We start from the raw sequence: 15,761 nt of genomic DNA, 5'->3' as shown, positions 1-15,761 counted from the left end.
TTCTCTGGAGTAGCAAAATAAAATTTGTCTCACTGTCTCATTTGTTGGGATGAGCACTCTTTGGGTCTAACTCTGGTCTTTTCATATCTCCAGGTTTTATTGTTTCACTTGTGGGAATAAAAAAAGAAAACGAAGAAAGGAAAGAAAAGAAGAAAGAAGGAATAAAAAAAAATGCATTCTGCTGACTTTAAGCAGGCCAAGCCAGTTCTTCTGGTCTTCCTAGCTACAGCAGGCTGAGGGTTTGGTTTTCCTTTTCCCCCTTCCTGATCTGCACTCTTCCACTCTTTGCAGTTGCCCAACCTCCAACCAATTTCCTCAATTCATTATGGGCCCCCCAGTGCCCTTCTGCACCTAGCCTGTGGGTGCATAGTCCACCAGTTGTGCTGTCCTTGAGATGCACCACCTGCTCGCTCTTTGTTGTCCTAGATGCTAGGGACTCTCAGTGCTCCTTCAGGGTAGTTCAGCCCCCCACTGAGTTAAGTCTTTCTCAGGATTGCTGACTCCCTGAGCCCTGCAGTTCTCTGCCCTCCTCTCAGAGAGCCAGTTGATCCTGCAGGGCCCTGGGTGCAGGGGCTTGATGGGAGGTGCCTCTGGGCAGCAGTGTCAGGCACCCTCTGTGCCAGGGCTGCAGGCTGGTCCTGAGCACTTGGATTCCCTGCTGGGGTGGGATGGGCCACTGTCAGGCCTTGGGATCAGGTGCCCACTGTCCCTGGGGCTTAAGGTATGAGCTCAAGGCCAGGTAGGGGATAAGGGTACAGGAGGTGGGGGCCGCTACTGCAGGAGAATTCCCCAAACAGCTGCTGAGTGGCTCTTTTTTTCTCTTTTGCTTTGTGAAAAAAATTTCCTATTCACTTCTGCCACTCAAACCAGCACCTGGCCTCTCCACAGCCGCACTCTCCAACCAGACGAGGGATTGACCCAATCAGGGTTTGTGATTGCCCATCTCTTAGCCAGTGTCCATAGTCTCAGTGGTTGAACACCTCTGCTGTGTGTTTGCCACTTCGTCCTTATTCTCCTCCTGCAACTTCAAGCATCCAGGTTTCTCCTGGTGCTGCACAAACCTTGTTTTGCAGGGGAGGGAGCCACTGACCTGACTCTCTCCCCCAAATCCTGGGGCAGACACAGAAGACTCTGGGCCTGGGGCTATAGATTCCCTGGTCCCCATACTGTTCCCAGGGACCTTATTGTCCTGAAGCACTCTCCTTACCATCTGATTTTTCAATATCCTCTACAGTTTTTGGTCTCCAATCTTCATATATGCTGGGATAACGTTGGCTGTTCGCTCTATTCCTCAGAGGACCAGTTAGGTGTTTCACCCATGTGCAAGGGAAAGTGGACTCTGTTCCCACCTACCCATCTCACCTCCATCTTCTTTTCTCTTGCTACTTTTTTAATCTTCAAATTTATTTTGTCAGATATAAGGACTGCTGTACCTGCTATCTCTGGGTGCCATTCACTTTGAAAATTACTTCCTATCCTTTCACTTTGTGTCTATATTTGCCCTTGTAGCTGACTTGTGTCTCTTGAAGGCATTATATGGTTGTGTTTTGTTTTGTGAACCATTCTGCTACTCTGTGCCTTCTTATTAATGAATTCATTCCTTTACATTTAGAGTGATTATTGATATATGAGGATTTCTATAGCTATTTTCTATTTTATTTTCTGGTGGCTCTGTGTCCCCATTGTTTATTTTTTTCTTGTGTTTTGTCTGTTGTTTTAATTTGGTGGTATTCTATTACTTTTCCCTCTTTTTTCTCTTTTTTTTTCATATTATGTGTCTAAGTTGGAAATTTTCTGCATGGTTTTCATTAAGTTATGCAAAAGAAAGTTGCATATATACAGTTCTCCATTTTCTTCTGAGTGCATCTTAACTCCATTTCCCTTTGCAAATTTAGACCTTCACCCCTCCTCATTTTGTTTTTGTGACACTTGAGGTTTGTGTAACTAGTTATCAAGTCAGAGTCACACTTGTTATTAAATTAACCATACAAATTGCTTCATCAACTAAGAACGGCCAGGTACTACCACCTATAGAATTGAGAAAGACCTAATAACCTCTCTATCCTGTTTGTGTCCTATTACTATATGTTGTGTACTAGAAATGTAGCCATGCATCTCATTTAATTGTTAATATGTATGTTTACAATTAAGGAAACAGAGATAATTTGAGTGATGTTCTGAAAATAACTCAACTAGTAAGTGGCAGAGTCAGGCTATAAACTCAGGGGTCTTTATCTCTTATGTCTCTGCTTATAATCCTTAAATAGTTAAACTACTTTGATATATATCATATCTGTAATTTTTCATTACCTATTTACATAACTGTATGGATTAATTAATACTAATACATTAATTCTAAGAAGTATTTTGTTACTAATTTTCTTGAATACCTAACAATATATTTTAGGTATTTTGGAATAACTATTCATGGCTCATGTTCATTAAATTTACAAAGGAGAGGCATTTTTACAGCCATTTGCCCTTCTTGAACTGCACATGTGATCACCACCCATTCTAGCTATATGAATGTTTTAAAGCGTAAATAATTTTATTTTTATTTCAAACACTACTCAGTTTTAAATTTGACAAATAATTTCTTGATCCATTACTATACACAATTTGAATTGTCCAATAAGTTGTGATATATTTATAAAGTTATAATATTTTTAAAAATATGTGCTATGGATTTCTCTCTTTATTGATTTATTTTTTACTTTATATTTATTGTTGACACTATTGCAGATGTCCCCATCCCCCTACCTCCCTCTTCACCCACTTCCACCCTGCCCTCATCCCCCTTTCCCTCTGGCCATCACTGCACTGTTGTCTGTGTCCATTGGCTAATATTTTTTTTTGGCTAATACCTTCACCTTCCTTCATTCAATTCCTCCTCCCCTCTGACAGATGTTAGTCTGTTCCATGTATCCATGTCTGTTTTTTTTTTTTTTTACTACTCACCTCTCCAACATATTTTGATTTATTTGAGTTGAAGATAAATTTTAAAAAATATATCTTGATCATGGTTAACATTTCAAACAGTACAGAAGACTGTAGGATGAAATGAATGAGTCCTTCTTCCCCTACAACCACCAACCTCTGTGTTTAGAGATAACTGCTGCTTTGGGATACTATTAGCAGCAGTTAGGGATTTTCTATGTGCATATATGTGCACACTAAGTTATTTTTAACTTAGCCACTTATCTTGGTTTTCTTTTCATTTCAACACATACAATGCCACTTTAACCTTTTTAATGTCCATAAAAGCATTCTAATATATGTACCATTATTTATCCAGTTTCTTATTGATGGATGTTTCTAGAGTTTTAGAAAAATTATCTTATATCCTTTGGTCATGTGGCTAAGTTGGTTGCAACATCATCTCATAAACCAAAAGGATGTTGGTTCAATTTCCAGTCAGGGCACGTACCAGGATTGCAGATTTGATCCTGGTTGGGGCATGCACAGGAAGCAATACATCAATGTTTCTCTCTCACATTACTTTTTTCTCTCCCTTCCTTTCTCTCTAAAATCAATAAACATATCCTTAGGTAAGAATTTTAAAAATAAATACAAAAAGTTAAATTAATAATAAAAATTCTCTTATAAATATATCTAGATTTATCTCTACATACCTATTCCATACCAGTAGGACATATTTGTAGCTGGGGCATTCTGGGTGAAAGCATATATATGTTTAAATGCTTTTATAGGTTTTCACTCAATCATTGTCCCCAAAATCTTTTTATATGAATACATATAATAGAATCTAAACAGGCTGTTCATATTTTAAAATTCATATTAAACTGCAAGACATAAATAGCTTCACTTTTGTGAGTACAAAATGGAAATTTGCCAAGTATAAATATTTTATTCTACATAAATATTTCACTCCTGGGCAAGTCTTCCCATGGCTCACATATTCAAATCAATAACACATTTTTTGTGCATATTTTCCATGGCTTAATTAAAAAACATGCTAATGTTTAACATATTTGACTATTTGCTATAGGCCTTGACTCACACTATTTCTTCCACTTTGACAAATATAACCAGAAATATTGAAATAAAGAACAAGCTTTCAGTAACCAGAGGGGATGGTGGAGGGGGATAATGGGGGAAAATAGGGAAAGGACTATCAAGGAACATGTATAAAGGACATGTAGACAAAGGCAAAGGGGCAAGTTTGAGGGTGGGAGGTAGAAACAGGTGGGGAGTGGGGCATGGTGGGGAAAGATGGAGACAACTGTATTTGAACAATAATAATAAGTAAAATTAAATAAATACATAAATAAAAAGTTAAATTTTTTTACACACAAAAAAAGAATATCCATCTCACTTCATGTTGATGTCTTACTAGCTCCTATTGGTTTATTTCGAATAATACCTTCCCCATCTAAATAATATTTTCTTCCTCTGCTCCCAGCACTTCTAGTTAACATTATATGTTCCTGATAAATGGTAACTACTATTATTATTAGGCACTGGATATTTTCATCTCTATAAATATTCTCATTCTCATCTGTTGTGCTTGTCTGCTCCAATGGATTGGTTTAGCTGAAACTACATGTTTAGCATTGTGATACTACTTTTATTTTCTTTTAAAGTAAATGATCTGAAATTTTACTCTTAACAACTGAATAAAATATTTTTATTCTTAAATTTCACATTTTTTTTTAATGCAGAAAAGTGTCTCTGGAACTCAGCTTACAAACACATGCAACTTTGAAAAATAAGAGTTAAATCTGAAAATACTGGTGAGAGTAATATGAGTGTTATCATATTAAAGGTCTTCAGAGGCAAGCTGGCATAGTTTACATGCCAACAAATCTATTTATAGAACTGACTCCTTCTTGTAATGTCAGCTGTAACATTATACTTATTTTAGCCTTTGTATCTCAAATATCAACCTGTACTAGTTGTACAGTTCTCCCTTACTTGATATCAGAGAGTCCAGAGGAGCCTTCCATGGAGCCATCTGAAGAATCTAGTCAAATTAACAAAGATAACTTTTTAGAAGTTCCTAACTTATCTGATTCTCTTTCTGAAGATGAAGAAGTTAAAGCTACCTTCAAACCTGGTTTCTCCCCTCAACCTAGTAGACGAGGTTCTGATTCTTCTGAAGATATGTCCCTAGACATTCCACCTTCAGGTGTGAGAAGAGTTTCATTTGCTGACACCTTTGGATTAAATCTAGTATCTGTCAAAGAATTTGATTGCTGGGATTTACCAAGTGTTTTAACCAATTTTGACTCAAGGAAGGACATTTTCCACCCAGAAGAATATGTTTTATCTCCACTGTTTGACTTACCTTCTTCAAGAGAGCTTATGCAACAACTTCAAGAACAGAAAGCAATACTGGAGTCAGCTGAGTATCTTCCTGGATCTACAAGTATGAAAGGCATTATTCGAGTTTTAAATATTTCTTTTGAGAAGTTAGTATATGTGAGAATGTCCTTAGATGATTGGCAGACACATTATGACATATTAGCAGAATATGTCCCAAATTCATGTGATGGTGAAACAGATCAGTTCTCCTTTAAGATTTCATTGGTTCCTCCTTATCAAAAAGATGGCAGTAAAATTCAGTTTTGTATACGTTATGAAACTTCTGTTGGTACATTTTGGTCAAATAATAATGGCACAAATTATATATTGGTTTGTCAAAAGAAAGAACAAGAACTGAAGCCTGTAAAACCTTGGGAAGACCTTGCTAATAGACAAATAAAAGGCTGTTTAAAGGTAAAATCAAGGTGAGAATATATCTTACATTCTTTATTCTATAATCTTAAAGTTTTTTGTCATTGTTTATTTCATGTAGTGTTAAGAGATAGCCATTCCGTTTAAAATAACAAGGTAAATGCTATTCAAATAGCACTGTGTTATCTCTTCTCCAAATAAAAGAGACAATTTCATATAATGTCAGATGAAAGAGAGAGTGTAGTATATGTATGCATACTGCAGAGTGTACTGTGTGTGTGTGTGTGTGTATTGCCTAATGAGATATAAATTGCTTAAGTTCAACCCATTGAATCTAGATTCTTAACATGTAAAACTATTTATCTGTCATTTAAATAATATTTTTAAGCATTTAAAAAATCTTTACTGTACTTCAAAACATTTCTGAAAAACATAAAACTGTGTTTCAATGTACCTACAGCTCAGAAACTTCTAGACTTCCCCTAAAATCTGCAACCCATTTTTGTTTGGAGTGATACATGTTAAGTTAAATCATAAAACCTATGACTTTAATGATAAACTAAGAGAAAGATATAACCATATGAGTGATGTATGAATTACACATAAAGCTTCATAATGCAATTATAACCAAATGTAACATGAAGCACAAAGGGATATGATTTAGTAAAAGTAAATGGAGCCAAATAAAAGAAATACATAACTAGAAATAAAAATATGTAGCCTTATAGATTAGAAATTTGAACTATAACCCCATATTAGTAGCCTTATTCTCCCGTTAATATGCAAAAAAAATAGAAAACTGGCATTCAATTCTCTTTATTGTAGAGTTGACTGATTTTCATGACACTTGTTTAGTAGATAAAACATCTACTGCAGAATGTCCTACTAGAAAACTTCACACCACTCCACCAGTCACAGTCAAATGTTTGATTATTCTCTAGGTTGTTCAAACTCATTAGGCCCAAAGATTATAGTAATTGAATCAGAAATAGTATGATATAATAAAAAAGGAGCTGTATTAGGGATCAAGATACCCAGGTTCTAACACAATTAAATAAATACCTAAGAAATAATATTGGAAAATCCAAACTTTTTATATATTAATGCCTGATCTAAATATATAATTTTAATGCATTAATAAATTGCATATAATATAGATGGAAGAAATTCAACTATATAAATCATTTCTACTTTTTACTATTCTTCAAAGTCATTTGAAAAATCTGCTTACTCAACTTTGTGAATTTTGCCAACTTTGTTAGTCTAAAGAAAACTTTCTCAGGTTTTAACTGATACTATTTAGAGAGTAAATATAATCATAATCTCTACATGTGCTAAAATAATAATTTATACATTTATGAAATTACTCAGCAACATGATATTTATACAGATAAAATAAGTTAACAGTATTTAACAAAATAATTTATATACATACATATATGCATATTTCATTCCAAATGAGTTTATCATCATGATATCTATTAAACATGCTGCAAATTGGTCTATATGATAGAAGGAAGCAAAATTTGGAAAAGGCACAACCTTATTATCAAAAGTCTCATAAAAGAAGCATTGTTTGAGGATTTTTGTGCAAATTAAATATGCTATTTTATTTTTAAAGCACATTTTATTGATTATGCTATTACAGTTGTCCTAATTTTTTGTCCCTTTTATTTCCCTCCTCCCTTCATCCCCCAACCCTTTAACATTCCCTGCCCCTCAATTCATGTGCATGGGTTGTACATGTAAGTTCTTTGGGTTCTTCTTCTCATACAAAGTTCTAAACCTCCCCCCTGTCTATTTTGTGCTTACCTATTAAGCTTCTTATTCCCTATACCTTTCCCATTATCCCCCTCTCCACTCCAGCTGATATCACTCCACGTGATCTCCAATTGTGTGATTCTGTTCCTGTTCAAGTTGTTTAGTTAGTTTTTGTGTTTTAGGTTCAGTTGTTGATAGATGTGAGTTTGTTGTCATTTTACTATTCAGAGTTTTTGATCTTCTATGTCTTATATAAGTCCTTTTAACATTTCATACTATAAGGGCTTGGTGATGATGAATTACTTTAACTTGACCTTATCTGGGAAGCACTTTATCTGCCCTTCCACCCTAAGTAATAGCTCTGCTAGGTAGATTAATCTTGCATGTAAGTCCTTGCCTGTCATGACTGAATATTTCTTGCCTGCCTTTTCTTTCCTGTAAGGTTTCTTTTGAGAAAACAGCTGAAAGTCTTATGAAAACTCCTTTGGAGGTAATTGTGTCCTTTTCTCTTGCTGCTTTTAAGATTCTCTCCTTATCTTTAAACTTGGTTAACTTAATTATGATATGTCTTGGAGTGTTCCTCCTTGGATCCAAATTCTCTGGGACTCTCTGAGCTTTCCAAACTTCCTGGAAGTCTATTTTTTGACAGATTGGGGAAGCTTTCCTTCATTGTTTGTTCAAATACATTTTCAATTTCTTGCTCTTCCTCTACTCTTTCTGGCACCTCATGATTTGAATGTTGGAGCATTTAAAGTTGTCCCAGAGGTTCCTCAGCCTCTCCTCATTTTTTTGGATTCGTGTTTCTTCATTTTTTTCTGGTTGGATGTTTATTTCTTCCTTTTGTTCCACATCATTGATTTGAGTCCCAGTTTTCTTCCCTTCACAGTTGGTTCCCTGTATATTTTTCTTTAATTCGCTTTGTATAGCCTCCATTTCTTCCTTCATTTTGTGACTGAGCTAGACCATTTCTATGAGCATCCCGATTACCAGTGTTTTGAACTCTGCATCACATAGGTTGTCTATCTCTTTGTTGCTTAGTTCATTTTCTGGAGTTTTGATCTGTACTTTCACTTGGGCCATATTTGTTTATCTCAGCATATTTGTCACACTGTAAGGGGTGCACACCTAAGGAGCTGTTCACCAGGGCAGAGCAACCCTTTTTGCTTCATTGTGCTGCTGTCTTTGGGGGAGGGGTCAGACAGGGAACAATGCCACTTGCTCAGCTCTCACCCCACTCCATCACTTCCCTCACTTCCCACAAGATGATTGTGCCCTTTTAGGTGCTGTTTCCCTGAGTAGGTTTCTGTACATTCTAGGACTACCAGACTTTTCTGCAATATTGGGAGTTTCTCCTACTGCCACAACCTCTACAGACTTTCACAGCAATAGATTTTGAATCTTTAGTTACCCACACTGAAACCCTGGATTTCACAGTCTGTACCACTCTCCATTTGTTCCTCCTGGCTTATCCATTTGTGAGTGTGTGATAGCCTGCCCTGCCAGCTCCCACCTCACCTGCTGGTCCGCAGCCTTGCCCTGCATCCTCTCTGCCCTCCTGCCTGTCTCCACCCCTCTTATCAGTCTGGATGAATCTTTCTTTAACTCCTTAGAGTTAAAGGAGCTCTAGTTTCATAACTTAGTTCATAAAGGATAATTCATGGTTGTTGGACTTCCATGCAGTTTGATCTTCTGGCAGTTCTGGTTGTTTTTAAATTGGTTGTTCTAAAGGTCTGTAAAGATTCCTAATGAGCTATAAAAAATGGAAAAAAAAATCTCTCCTTCAAAACCACAAATATCTTTCTTTTGTTTGTTCGAGGAAAAGAAGTGTTTCTACCTACTCTTCCATCATGGCAGGAATCCTACTAGGTCTTGTCTTCAGGGACCAGAAGCATTCCCTACTGCAGAAGATCAGGCAGCAGACTAGGTTGCTGTTTTGATTGTAGAGGGGAAAATCTAGGTTGTAGGTTTGATGCCCTGGTTGGGGCACATGTGGGAGGCAGCAAATCATTGCTTCTCTCTTGTGTCAATGTCTCTCTTTCTGTCTCTCTCTCTCAACCAGAAGTCTTAATCTTCCTGTCTACAGAGCTGAGGTGGCCTCCTAGCAGGGCCGTTTTCAAGTTCAACTGGCCATCCGCCAACTCTCAGCACCTGCAACTGGACCTGAACTCTCTGATGGCTGCCATAGCTAAATATTCAGTTTTAAAATTACAGGCAATATATGCTGAACTATGGTACAGAAAGGGGATTCATTTGATAAACCAAATTTTGTTTGATATTAAGAACCAAGTGTGCAACTGACAGGCCTAATCTACCTCAGTCACTATATTATAGAATTTTCTAATCTAAGATATATATAGCTATATACAAGGTAGGGCAAGAGTAGTTATTTGTATTAAAAATAATAAATAATAGAACTCTGCTTTGCATACTCACTACTGCAAACTGACTTTTGTCTCACCCTGTATATATATATATCCATAAACACATTTGTATTCAGAACAGTAAACACTGGATTCATAGCAGACATCATTCAAGTTTTAATATTGCTTTGGGTAATAATCTGAAAAGAATTAAACCACAAAATAGTCTAAAGGTCTGTAAAGTTTCCTAATGAGCTATAAAAAAATGGAAAAAAATCTCTCCTTCAAAACCACAAATATATTTTCTGCACTTCTATAACTTAAAAATCACTAACATAATTCAAACCACATTTTGAAAAAAAAAGCATTTGCCTCTGGAGGAGGTCTTTTTTGCTGAGTTTTAGTCCAACATGAATTTTTACATCTGATTTATATACCATTCAAAATGGAGTGTATAAAGGAAATCCTGACAGCTACTTAGAGCAGCATGTGCTATTATAGAATATTTATACAACTTTTCCATGATATAATTTATATATAATGGAGTTTCAAATATTCCCAAAACCCACACAAGAGAGCATTGTCAAATTTCTAAGTGAATACTACAGTTGGATTTCACTGTAAAGAATTTGGTTAGGGGAAAATTACACACCTTATTAGTGCTATTTTACAAAACATGTACTTGGCTAAAATAAAAATGAACTAATACTTATTGGATAAAAGTTATAGCCTTTAAAATATCTTCCTCCTCCTAAAGAGTTATAAAATCTAAATTTGTCTTTTTTGAGTATTCCCACACTTAATTTGGAGGTCAGATATTTCCAAAGATAATACAAAAAAAGAAACATATGTGAATTTTAGCTTTATACATGCAAGCAAATTGATATTAGTGTATAATATAAGTCAAAGTTAAAATGAAAATAAAGTTGTCCTAATGTAAATCTAACATGAATTCCTCTTAATACCAAAGTTAATTTGCTGCTGAGGTCTTGGATATTGCATCTTCTGTGAATGTCAATAATTTCTTCTAATAAGTTCAGAATGAACTGTGGGAACACATTTAGTAAGGCAGGATTTCAGTTAAGTCAGTCATCTTAGGAAATATGGTTTTTTTATGGAGGTTTTTTTCAGATCAGAGATTGCAAATCTCCATATTAATGCAGTTGCCTATTTTTTGATGTTTGTTACTCCATCTACTTTGGATAAAAAGAATATATAGAGGGAGAGAAAAGTTTGTAGCTCATAGATGTGTGACTGAGAGTAACCCAAAGGTATTTAATTGTACCAATAAGGCATGCATCATGAGATACTTGGTAAGTGTTATCATGTATATGGCTTGGGGGTATGTGCTAGCAAACTAAGGAGATTTCTGATCTACATCCCATGGGCTTTATTTCAAAAGAAATAAATAATGTTGATATAATTTACATGAAATATATGTAGATAAATAGGCTAAAAGAGGCATAGAAAAGCAGTATAACCTCTAAGTTAAAATTAGGGGCTTCTGAGTCAAATATTTGTGGTTTTGGAGTCCCAGTTTCATCACATGCTAGCTGTGTGATCAAGTTAAACTTTGTTTCCTCATTTGTTAACTAGGAATAATAATAGTACTATCTCATAGGAGTTTTCATCTATGCATCTACATGAGATAATACATATAAATTTTGGACATGAAACCTGGCACATGATAAGTTATCAGGAAATATTAACTGCTGTAAAAAAGAAAAGAGTGAATCCAGTTTTAAGTGGATGTGAAAAACCCTAAAAAGGCTTAAGCTGCCCCAAAGTTCCTCACCTCTTTCCTTTCAGAATTTCTAAATTTTCAAATTATGAGAGCTATTTCTTTGTCTCTTGTAGGACTTTAATAAATAAGCAAAATTAATTGAACTGCAAATTTTCTGAGATATGTGTCATCTTATAGCTGGAACATCTTAAATTTGGAAGAGATCTTAATGACTATTAATATTTCCATATTTAATAGATGAAACAATGGATGACCAGACTGGAAAGGTTAAAAAGACATTAACCTTGCCATTGAAAAGACATGTGCATTAATTCCAGTAAATGTATACTTAATAGCAATGTGGCCATGGACACATCACTTAATTTCTCAAAGACTCAGTTTACTCATCTATAAATGGTATAACAATGCCTGATATTGTGATGGTTAAAGTAAAATGAGATTATATTTTTAAAGTTTTCAGTACAGTGTTGGGCATACATAAGGAAAAGACCTCCCAGAGGATGAAAGCTGAGAGGAGGAGAGAGAGAACATCAAAACCAAGCTCAAATTCTTTGGATATACAATGGAAGCCATGGATAAAGAAGAAATAAGAAACACTTACATTACATTTAGAGATTTCTAAAATATGTGGTGTGTAACTGATCTTGTGTATTGGGTAAGGGAGTATACATTTTCAATATCTTTTTTTTCCCACCAGCTGCTAAATGTACAATTGGGAACATAGACTAACTTCATCTGGTTTTGTATTTCAGTAAGTGCAACCAATATATTATTTTAAATAAAGAAACAACATGACATAGGTGTTGCATGGTATTTCTAAGTTGGCCAGGTAAATGCAATAACTTTCCGAAAAATTGTAATGCCAAAGGAGAAAATTAATTAGTGGTCAGTTTTTGTACCTAAGGAATAGAACTGGGCACATTCAAGAACTGGGAAGAGAGAAATATTTTCTAAGGTATGATTTTAAGATTACAGAGTGTTTACCTTTCAAGGTGGTAAAATCATTAACATACAGCCAAGAAGAGCATTTGGAAAATGGAGCATAAGATATGGCCATGTTGCCATGTTCCAGTTCGTGCTATTGGATTGTGAGACTTCCTTTATTTATACTCACAGTATAATCTGGGATCCTGGAAATAGTCCAAATAGGTGTAAATAGCTCCAGGAGGCCATAAGGATGTAATGTATTTTATAGCTAACTTGTTTTGAGTCCACAGTAATTGTGGAGGGACTTCTGTCAAGGCCATATGGGAACATAAAACACAGCTGCAAATGAACTGTCAGGAGGACTATTTGGAGCCAAACAGCTTCGAGTTTCCTTGGAGACCTACCAAGGCTTTGTGGTTTCCCAGCTTAGTGGAAATTTGTACCATTTGACCTAGACTTTCCTTAGAGTAATTTTGAACCTTTTCTGAGAGAAGAAGAGAAACTCATCATTAAGAGTTTCTCTCAAGTTCTAGCTGAAGAGAAACACTTTGGATAGCATGTCTCACTTGGATCCTCTGGGATCTCTCTGAAATGAACTTCCCACCCAGAGCCCATCTGCAGCCTGTAAAAAATTGGAGCAGGGCTCAAGAACTCTGAACCACTAAAGCTCCAGGCCAAAAAAAAAAAAAAATGGGGGGGATTGTAAAGTAGGACAAGCATGACACAGATTTTCATTCTCTTCTCTTCCTGCTGAATGTTGCTCTTCTCTGTTCCAAGTTTTTATTCTAACACCTCAATGGGAATAATGTATGTGAAGTGACCTAAAAGGCACACAGTTGAGGTGGGCCTACTTACCCAGTGCTGTGTCAGACTTAAGATTTTCACTACCGTGACGCCTCACTTTGAAACTGCGCCTGAAATATGTGTGTTTGTTTTTATATGTGGATACACACAGACATATATGACACACACACATGCATACATAAAATTCCACCTCTTTAAATGCAGACAGCTTAGGATCTCAGGGATGTCAGGTGCTATCACCATCTTACACCCGATTAAGGTCAGTTGCTCAAATGGGCTTTGACTTTTTATTGAGACCACAGAAATAGATAATTTTAGAGCACAGAGCACTGTGAGGCTTCAGGCAGATTTGAGTACACAGTTATGGTAATTGCTCTATAGAAGCCTGAGAGCAAGGAGTGTGTGCGTGTTTAGGTGTCTCTGTGTCTGTATTTGAGAAGAAAGTGGACTCAAAAACAATGAAGCATAATTAAAATAACCCAGGCTTTAACGTGGGGCAGATTTGGACTTCCATTCTAATTAATTTTTGTATAAACTTAGATAAATTTTATTTTGCATCCATTTTATTCAGGAGTGAAATAGGGATAATAATTTCTACTTGCAAGAACTGGGAAAGAAGGGGAAGAGTCATCAAGGAACAGATATAAAAGACAAGTGGACAAAACTAAAGGCGGATAAGATCAAGCATGGGAGGCGGGGATGTGTGAGGGGGGAGAGTGGAATGGGGAAAATGGAGACAACTGTACTTGAACAAAAATTTAAAAAAGAATTGCTATAAGAAATACATTCAGTGACATGCATCTTCCAAATGTTGGCACTTTGTAGATACTTATAATACTTATAATGGCATAAGTGATAAATTCTACATTAAAAATCTTGTGTCCGGTGAAATTAATGCCTGAAATTAATGGAGAAATTCTTGTTTTTCTTAATATCATACCTGCTACCAGGGCCCAGGATGAAATTAATAGTTTTTAAATTAGTTATGTTATGGGTTCAGTAATCTTTTAGTCACTAACCAGGAAATCTAAATGATATTTATGGTGATGTTTCCATGGGGAAAATTATTTCCAAAATCTAGCAACTTTTGGGTTACAAAATATTTTGTTATATCACCTGATCATAAGTTGGACACTAGCTACTTTTTAAAAATGAAATACACATATTTTTCTTAAAGTAGTTATTCTTGCCCTGGCTGGCGTAGCTCAGTGGATTGAGCGCGGGCTGGGAACCAAAGTGTCCCAGGTTCAATTCCCAGCCAGGGTACATGCCTGGGTTGCAGGCCATAACCCCCAGCAACCACACATTGATGTTTCTCTCTCTCTCTCTCCCTCCCTTCCTTCTCTAAAAATAAATAAATAAAATAAAAAAAAATTAAAAAAAAATAAAGTAGTTATTCTTAAGATGGTTCTTTTGGACTAAATAACTGAGCTGGTTGTATACAATTTCGCCTTATCATACCAGTATATCTATGAAGAAAAGATAAAATTGAATTTTATATAATATTTTCCTCCAAGAAAATACATTATACACTATTACATTCTGGCAATTCCTTTGTTTTAAAGCATTCTCTTTAACTGACCACTATATAAAAAAGAAAAAGCTCTTGAAAACATCTCTCAGATCTTTTCACATTGTAATTCTGTTTCTCTAATAGTTTCACTTGGTAACTGGCATGGTAGAGTTATTAACTAGTTTTGAAACCTTCATCATACTGACCTGCTGTTTAAAGATTTTATGACAAATAGAAATTCATTGCTAAATTGTTCTACTGCATTGTGTAGTGGAGACTAATTGTACTTTAAACAGAACTGCCTTATAAAATTTTGCTATTCCTTCCCCCATTAAGTTACTCTGAAAATGATCTGAGTGTATTGTACAGTAGTGCTATTTAAGTTACAATTAGAAGTATAATTCTACCATCATAAACAATGATTGTCCTATGTGTAGTTGTGGATTTTTTAAAACAAATTTCATACTTTATTCAGATTTCCTTAGTTTTTAAATAATGTCTCTTTTCTGTTCCAGGATTTCAGCCAAGATACCACATTACTAAAACTTATTATTTCTCCTTAGGTTACTCTTGGCTATGACAGTTTATTTTTTTTATTTTCTTAAACTTTTAATCATTATTTTATTAAAGTTGTCCCAATATGACCCCCTTTGCCCTCCTCTGCCCAGCCCATTCCCCACTCCCCCCCATCAATTCCCATACATTTGACCACATCCATGGGTTATTTATGTATGTTCTTTGACTAGTACCTTCATTTTTCTCCCCTTATTATCCTCCCCTCTGGTCACTTCCAGTCTGTTCCATGTTTCCATGTCTCTGGTTCTGTTTTTCTCATTAGTTTACTTTTTTATTGGATTCCTTTCAATAGGTGAGATCATGTGGTATTTGCCTTTCAATGCCTGGCTTATTTTACTTAGGATAATATTCTCCAGTACCATCCATGCTGTCACAAAAT

At 35.6% G+C, this 15,761-nt stretch overlaps 1 protein-coding gene across 2 annotated transcripts in view; it reads left to right on the top strand.

The window, feature by feature from the left end:
- The first annotated feature begins 4,949 nt into the window (after window positions 1–4,949).
- The window catches only part of PPP1R3A (protein phosphatase 1 regulatory subunit 3A), a 72,882-nt gene continuing 62,070 nt past the window's right edge, over window positions 4,950–15,761 (top strand). The window contains exons 1-2 of one of the 2 annotated variants that reach the window (XM_045847915.1): window positions 5,142–5,389; window positions 5,668–5,750. In XM_045847915.1, coding sequence (XP_045703871.1) covers window positions 5,282–5,389; window positions 5,668–5,750 — 191 coding nt within the window. In that variant the 5' untranslated portion in view covers window positions 5,142–5,281. Of the gene's footprint in view, window positions 5,751–15,761 lie in introns of both variants that reach the window. The other variant, XM_045847905.1, reaches the window with a different exon arrangement.

This window comes from Phyllostomus hastatus, unplaced genomic scaffold (genome assembly GCF_019186645.2).
Source record: "Phyllostomus hastatus isolate PE091 unplaced genomic scaffold, TTU_PhHast_1.1 phas_contig_118, whole genome shotgun sequence".
In the NCBI taxonomy this organism is placed as follows: domain Eukaryota; kingdom Metazoa; phylum Chordata; class Mammalia; order Chiroptera; family Phyllostomidae; genus Phyllostomus; species Phyllostomus hastatus.
The sequence above is the reverse complement of the archived record's forward strand: the minus strand, read 5'-3'. Positions and strand labels throughout refer to the sequence as shown.